The 8,710-nt window shown below is 29.1% G+C and overlaps 1 protein-coding gene across 1 annotated transcript; it reads left to right on the top strand.

Annotated features, from left to right (window-relative positions):
* Positions 1 to 1,671: 1,671 nt before the first annotated feature.
* Positions 1,672 to 3,738, top strand: LOC101262694 (uncharacterized). The gene is made up of 5 exons (XM_004252122.2): positions 1,672 to 1,810; positions 1,968 to 2,253; positions 2,646 to 3,139; positions 3,230 to 3,375; positions 3,421 to 3,738. The coding sequence occupies exons 1-5, from the start codon at positions 1,672 to 1,674 to the stop codon at positions 3,736 to 3,738; spliced, it is 1,383 nt and encodes a 460-aa protein (XP_004252170.2).
* Positions 3,739 to 8,710: the final 4,972 nt, after the last annotated feature.

Raw genomic sequence — 8,710 nt, 5'->3', positions numbered from 1 at the left:
TTGAGGATACATGTTCTTGTGATGATGACTTCCAGATTTTGGGGATAATAAATGTTGTTGAATTTTTAGAAGTTATTTAATTGATTTTCATTAATGAGTTTAAGTCTTCCGCATTATTTTCTGTTATTATTGGTAAACGATTGAGGTTAGATTGGTTGGTTCGCTCACATAGTAGGATAAGTGTGGGTGCCAGTCGCGGCCCGATTTGGGTCGTGACATATAAAGAAGGAAGAACAACTCGCTGCTAGTAGCCTTTCTCAAATTTTGTTTTGTAGGGTACTATCCAGTGAACTATGTTTTTAAAGCTAGATGTTGTTTGCATCATTTTGGGATTCAATCTTCCTTCGAAGAGATGACAATGGGACATACCAAAAATCAGAATATAAAATCCAAATCAACAATAAGGCCCTTTACTATACCCTTTTTTTTGGCAGTTTGGTTATGTTAGCAAGTTGAGTCGTAGTGTTGATTGAACTGTAATAGTAAAACTGATTAGATAATCTTGTGTGTATTTGAGACATTACTTTTTTCTTTCAGCCCTATCAGTTGGCTGCTTGATGAACACTAATACCTTGTTAAGAAGCAGCATTGTCATTAGTTTGTAATACCACTAATAGGGAAGATGACTGAGGCCGGATTTGGGTAAGATCAAAAAATAATTGCATGTTGGGAAGAGATGATGATTGGGGCGGGATTTTGGGGAAGATGAAAATATCTTCGCACGTGATGGGGAGAGATGGAGTGTATTGGGGGAAGATGAGTATTTATTGGTTGAGATAGGGATGGGTAGTTATTGGGTAACTGTATAATAGGAAATTAATTAAAATCAAATCTCTATTATTTAGATTTTGTTTTTTTAAAAGGTAACTATATAATGTGAAGTTTAATTAATATTTAATTAATAACAATTTATTGTTTATATTAAAAGCTTTAAAAGATAATTGATTAATCAGTAAAAATTTAAAGAGTTTGGTTTATAAAAGGTAAGTGAATAAATGAAAGTAATTATTTAAACATATTAATTATTACTTAAAAAATACGAATTAATTTTTTAATTAATATATTATTAATTGGTATGCTATAACTTGATAATAATATGCTATAAGTAGTTTATTTTTAAAGAGTATGATTATAACTTGATATTTATCATCTTAAATGTGTGTGGGATGTTAATTTTACTTTTTCAAACTGAATTGTAGACACATAAATTATATTGGATCAAATTCATACGAAATTTGAATTAAATCCATGTTCATTTGGTCTAAACAATTAATTTGGGCTTTACAAATAATTAGTAAAAATTAGGCAAATGACATACTGTAAATGACAAATTACATTCTATCCCTATAATATCAATATTTACCATAAATATGTTCTTTTTTAAAAATCTGGATAGTTTATAAAATAAAATGATACGTAAATAGAAATGGTCGATACTTTAATTATTATTATTTTTTTAATGATAACTGTTACAACACAAAAAAAAAGATAACAACTTTCCCATGATTTGCGTTAATTTACAACAATATTACCGTCAAATCTGCATAGAAAACGTACTAATTTATTGCATTATTCAATTTCATAATATTAAAAAATTAAGATTTGGAATCAGAAAAAAAATGATTTTGCGGAAAAAAAATTCTCTGAAACGCCGATTTTGAATTGTCAAAGATGAATATTTTGATCTTGTTGCGACATTCTAGAATATGGAAAAGTGATGTTATGTATGAGCGATACAAAAGTGATGGGATAGTGACTGGTGAAAATATTTCGTTCATGAATCTTATTTCAGCAATTGCAGTTGAGCTGGGTATTGTCGAATCGAAAAAAATATAGAGATTAGATATGTTGTTGAAGGAAATTCGTCTCCATTGTGTATTAGGACTGATATGGGTGTAAAATTGTATATAGAAATAAGAAAAATGAGGCTGATTTCGGAACTTATCCTTTATGCGTTGATACTTCAGATAAAGGTGTTGAAGCGATAATAAATTTTGATGCAACAACAGGTGTCATCATGTGTGTTGAGGGTGAAAAAAACGACGCAAAGGCTCTAAATATTATTGAATCATCAATTGATGATGCATATTACATACCAGAAATAGATGTTGATAAGTATATATCAAACACCAATAATTCAGTTGTGGAAGAAAATCATATGTATAAGGATAATTTAACTCTTAAAGCGGTAATGGAAAATTACAAAGTAAAGAATAGTTTCAACTTTAAAGTTAAAAGATCTGATAACAAAAGGTATGTTGTCAATTAATATGTTAATATTTTTAATAATATATAATTTGTTTGTAATATATTTAGTATGATACATTAATATTATATGTTGAGTGTAATTTTTTTTGTAATATGATTTGGTCGTAATGATGTTTTTCACATTTTAAATGGTAAAATCAGTAAATGTAGTATTTCGGATCGATTTACAGAATAAGTTATAAAGATGTTCCATATTTATTATAAAGTATCATTTCTATTGTGAAAATGAAATAAAGTATCTTTTTCTAATTTTTTTTTCTTTTTTATTTATTATAACAATCAACCATAGTAAATAATCAATATATGTTTTTTTTATTGCAGCTACGTATTAATTTTTCATTCAGATGATTGTTGTTGAAATTGAAAGCATTTGTTAGGAAGAATTCAGAAACATTCATAGTGAGATACTTTAATAGTGAACATACATGTCCATTAAGGGATGAGGTATTAAGCAAGGTACAAGCCACAGTTGGGTTTGTTAGTGGTGTGACAGCGCCTAAATTAGGAAATCATAAAAGAAAACATACTCCTAGCGATATAATTGATAATATCAGGGAAATGTATGGCGTTGAGATTTCTTATCAACAAGCATGGCACATAAAAGAGCATGCATTGAAACTCATAATAGGTAAACCTGCTGTTGGATACATAAACATGCCAAGATACATATATATGCTTGAAACTGTGTATCCAAATTCATATATAAGGATGCATAAGTTTGAATACAATGAATTTGTGTATCTTTTCATATCACAAAGGCCAATGATGAGAGGATTTGAGTTCTGTAGGCCAGTTGTTGTTGTTGATGTGTCACATCTTAGTGGAGCTTATAGGGGTACATTTGTGTCTGCTAGTACACTCAATGGAGCAGGTATGATATGTTGTTTATGAATTTATTTTATTATTTTTCTTAATATTAAGTAGTTATTTAGTATATGTTGTTTTGTGTTTATATATTAAGGTTGCATATCGCCTTTGGCGAACGGAATTGTTGACACGGAGAATGATTGTTCATGGACATGGTTCTTTCAACAATTTAAGAATGCATTTGGTGAGAGGAAAAAAATGTGTGTTGTATCTGACAAAAATGAAAGCACAAAGAAAGGTGTGAGTATTGTTTATCCAACTGTTCCTCATTTTGCATGCATATAGCACCTCTGGAAAAATGTGTGTTCAAACTTTAGGAGAAGCAAGATCATTCTAAGTGATCTGTTTTATTCAATTGCTAAGGCTTATAGAAAAGATGATTTTGAAAAATTTATGGCTAAATTGGATAAAATAGATGGAAGAGTAAAAAAGTATCTTCAAGATGCTGGGTATGAAAAGTGGTCTAAATCTCATGCAACAGTGAACCGTGGGAGAATGATGACTTCAAATATAGCTGAATGTATCAATGGTTGCCTTGTTGATGCACGACAACTACCTATTATAGATTTTTTGGAGGAAGTTAGAATTCTATTTGGTTCTTAAAATTGCAAAAATAGAGAAATAACTTCTTATACAAAAGAAACATTGGGTAGAAGATTTGAAGAAATATTAATTTTAAACGCATCAAAAAGTGCAAAAATGAAGGTACATAATTATTTTGTATTTATTATTTTATTGTTAAACAAAAATGAAAAAAAAACTTTTTGACTAGCCCTATTTTTTTTAAAATTGCAGGTTGTTGCGTCTTCTGAGTTTTGTTTTTCAGTGTATGAAGGTGGGATTAGATACATTATTTGTCTTGGGAGGAAAACTTGTTCTTGTGGAAGATTTCAACTTGACGAGATATCTTGTCCACATGCAATAGCCGTCTTGAAGAAGAAGAATATAACAGATGTACACCCCTACTGCTCTAATTATTATAAACACGATGCATTAACAAATACTTATGCAATTTCAATAGAACCAATGCCAGACAAAAGAGAATGGAAAGCTCCGGATTCTGTTTTGGAAGAAATGATCTTGCCACCTAGATACAAAAAGATGCCTTGGAGACCAAGAAAAAAGATAAAGAAAAATCCAGATGAAAAGATAACAACAAAAACGAATTGTTGTGGACGTTGTGGTCAAGAAGGTCATAATAAAAGAACATGTACCTTCTTTTCAAAAGATTCTCGATTTATATTTTCTTAGTATCTTTGAAGTGTAAAATGTTTATGGATATTTTTAATTTGATAATAATTTGTGAACTTTTTTTATTTGATGTGATTAACAACATGTGAATGATTTAAGCTTCAAAATCTGATTTGATACTAAATATATTAAATTTTGACTGTATTATATTACGTGCAAAGACATTTATAAATTTGTAAAAATTTATAACTTGTTTAATATCAATTACATAAAATGGTAAACGTATAATGGATGTGATAACAAAAATTTGTTATCCTATTCAAAACAATAATTGATATCAAATATTTATAGTTTATTATATGATATGTTATTCTTACCGGGATACTAAATATATTGTGTTCATAATGTTGTATTAATTAATAAAGCTATACAAATTGAATTTTTTATGTTGCTAACACGTGTCATATTAAATGTTTTGTGTATCTGATTGTAATATAGTATCATACATTTTGATTTGTACGAAAGTACGATATTTTGGAGTAATTTATTTTGTATAAACTAGTATAATTGTGTAAAATAGTATCAAATATACACTGAAAATAATTTATTATGGTATCATCATTTATATTATATGTATTACTTATATAAATTATTTAGTATCGTGTAATAAAATAAACTAGTAACAAGCGTTTAAAAATATTATCTATTATATTATGAGCACACTTTATATGGTATCATATGTTATTTTGTAGAACTAACTTTTACAAAAATTAATTGTATCTACTGTTAATTAACTAAAATAATTGAATTCAAACAGTTGACAAATATATAAATTAAACTAAATGTATATATATAAGTATATTATTCAAACTCTTGAACAATACTAAATATGATGAACACAATAATTTGCATTATTTAATAAAGATATACTTATTTTATTTTTTATACTAAAATAAGAATCTTATTTGTAATAATTCTATTGTTACTTCGTATCTGATTATAGTATATTATCATATATTGTTATTTATGGAATAATTAATAAATATTAACTAAATAATTATGTGTCACTTTGTGTCATAATTAAATAAATAACTTGACAGTTATATTGTTAAAAAAAATTAATAGCAGATAAATTATTAAAACTAGAAAATGCTTAGTAATATTGAACGAAAAATAGAAGATGAAATACAAAATATTCCGTTCCAATAATAGTTCAAAAATAATATAAAACAAACTAATCAACATCAACCAATGCATCTTCTGCCTGTTTAGAAAACCCGTCCTTTGGCCTTGTTGGATCATCGCTATGACTAGCATATCCAACATTGAATTTGTCCATGTCATACTTCCATAACAATGTTTCGTATCTGTTGCGAAGATAGTCACTCTGAAGACCAACAAATGTAATTTTGATTTCGTCGCTCAAATATTCTGCATAAGTAGCTACGAACAGTCCACAATCACTAGAAAAAATGAAGATACATTAAAAAGGATTTGAATGTAAAGGAAATTTTAAAACTAACATTTTATCAAACTAGAAAAAATTGATTCACAAATGCTTACAGGCTATCGTTTTGTTGTTGCATAATCTCTTGCGCACATTCAACTGTAAATGAATGTTGAGGACCCAACAGTTCACCTGTTTCTTTTTCTTTGTACGCCTCCAATGATAACCAATTAATTTTATCCGTTTTATCAAAAAAGTCGCTATCCTGTAGATAGTTTAGAAGCATTATAGACAATTGATTAATCTCTTCAGAAGACACTTTTTTCCTTGACCCAACTGATGAGTCATACACATGTATTAACATTTTCTTTAAAACAACCACATTCAACACCCAATGAAAATTTTTGCCACAATTAACAGGAATATAAACCTCATCAACTAGATGTCAAGGTAACGAAGCATGTATCAAAAATTCATTAATGATATGTTTTATAGACCTTTCATAACCATCTATAGCAACACCACGGCCAATATGTTGTTGTGTAGTCAGAGGTTCATCAGCAGGAGCACAATAATACCTATTATATACAATGTTGATGTATGACCTAAACAAGCAGTTGACCGTAGTGTATCTGTATTGATCCAATCCTCTTGATTTGGACTTCTTCCGTAAATAGTAAAAAATTACATCTAGATGTTGTTATATATATAAAAAAACACAATATGAAATCTGCACACTTTGAAAAATAAATATATATTGAATACGGTATAGATAAATTTGTAAGTAGATACCTAAATAATATGTACAATCTATAAATTGTATTATTTAAATAATTTAAATGCATAACGTACCTGTTAAGTCCAACATTTCATTGGATGTGACATGGTATAAAATCACTTCTTGTCAACTAGAAATGCGACAACAAAATCCATATAATCAAACTCAAATTTAGCAGATTTGCCTCTATATTTATCATCATCAGGTTACCTATAATAAAAAAATTATATTCGAGATTAAAGTACTTAAAAATGATTTTATAAATAAACTTCATTGATAAAAACTTACTTATTGGCGATAAGGAATTCCTTTTGAATCCAATATAAAAACTCTTGCATTAAACCCGGTGATACTTAAGATGTGATTCGGCAATCATCAAATGGAGTAAATCGACAGATATGATCGTATATTTTGTCCTTGACCTTATCAGTTGATTCAAATGAATGCACATAGGGAGACTGCAAAATCTTAGAAGGCATCATGTTACGATGTGCAGGGGTTTTAATATCAACATCGCTGACACCAAGCTGGGTGGGTAGCTGATTGTCTGATAACAGATCATCACTCCAGGTAAGCTGTAGAGGAATGAAATCATCAATGGGTTGGCATTAATTTCCCGGCTTAATGATCCATGTGCAAATGCATCTGTCACTGCTTCATTTTCAAGTGCGAAAGAGACCGATGAGGTAGAATCCTGTGTGAAATCAAATAATTAACAAACACACTATAATTTCATAACTTATGCAACTTAAAACATAATAATTTTTTCAACTATTTTTATTATGTCAGCACCATGATCCAAAATAAATAATAATATTTGAAAAGATAAAGTATCTGTTAGTCTTTTAATATATATTATGGAGTGTGCGATACTTAAAATACATTAATCAGTTTAATAGATTAATTTATATATCAAAATTGATTATTAAAAATATCATATATATATATATATTTTTACTATAAAAAATTAGGCAATTGCCGATGACATACGTTTTTCAAAGATAAATTGATGGAATAAGGTATCAACCATCTGAAAAGAGACACTATTAAAAATTTTACAGAATAATAAAGTATTAATCAAATTATTAAGTATCAGATATTTAATTACCTTCATTACATCTTCAATAGACCCCTTTTGTTTTCCAACCTCCTATGCAGTTCCAGCAACATCATCAACAGTTGCAAATTTCATATGATTTGGTGAAACAGTCGAATGATCAGAGTTATTCTATTAATGTGTGTTGTTCAGTCAGTTATACTTAAAAAATAAAGTAATCAATTTCATAAATTAAAGTATATACCAAAAATACATGATTTAGATCATCCTTTATAGTTTTAAACTAAACAATTAGTTAATCAACGATACAAAATTATGTCACGGTCCAAAACGAGCCGCGAGTGGCACCCACACTTATCCTACTATGTGAGTGAACCAACTAATCTAAACCCCAACATTTCAACCATAAGAAACAGAATATAATGCAGAAGACTTAAAACTAATTAATAAACATCGATTAAATAACTTCTAAAACTCAATACTTATTATTCCCAAAATCTGGAAGTCATCACCACAAGAACATTCTATCCTCAAATTACTAATCTAAGAGTATCTAGGAAGCTAAAATAAGTAAACAGATGGTCCATGTACGAACTTCAAGGACATCAAGACATGAATGAGAGAGAATCCAGTCTGAGCTAGGAACAATAGCTCACCCTGAAATCTGACGTGATGAAGACTGGCTAGAGTTGAGGACGAGTTGAAGACGATGGCATGTTTGCTGCACTCCACAAATAACAAAGAAGAAAATTACAAGTAGGGGTCAGTACAAGGCACAAGTACTGAGTAGGTATCATCGGCCAACTCAAAATAGAAAGCAATATATATTGGATAATAACATAAAACCAACAAAATTCTTAACAGGTGACAACAACAAGTACCATAACCATTGGCCACAACACCAAGCACACAATTAAGCATATAGAAGACTTTAAAAAATTACCCAATACATATCAATCGCTATTTAGAGTTTACTACGGAATAGCATAAACCATAACCTAACTCCACCGAAGAATTGTGATCTAGCAAGCTATTCCTCAAAGCCTCTGCTTTCCTCTTCACTTCTCTCTGTTTCTCGCTCGTTATCCCTCTCTTTCTGTCT

The sequence above is a fragment of the Solanum lycopersicum genome, chromosome 12, assembly GCF_036512215.1.
Source record: "Solanum lycopersicum chromosome 12, SLM_r2.1".
Taxonomy (NCBI): domain Eukaryota; kingdom Viridiplantae; phylum Streptophyta; class Magnoliopsida; order Solanales; family Solanaceae; genus Solanum; species Solanum lycopersicum.
This window is presented reverse-complemented; position numbering and strand designations above follow the sequence as displayed.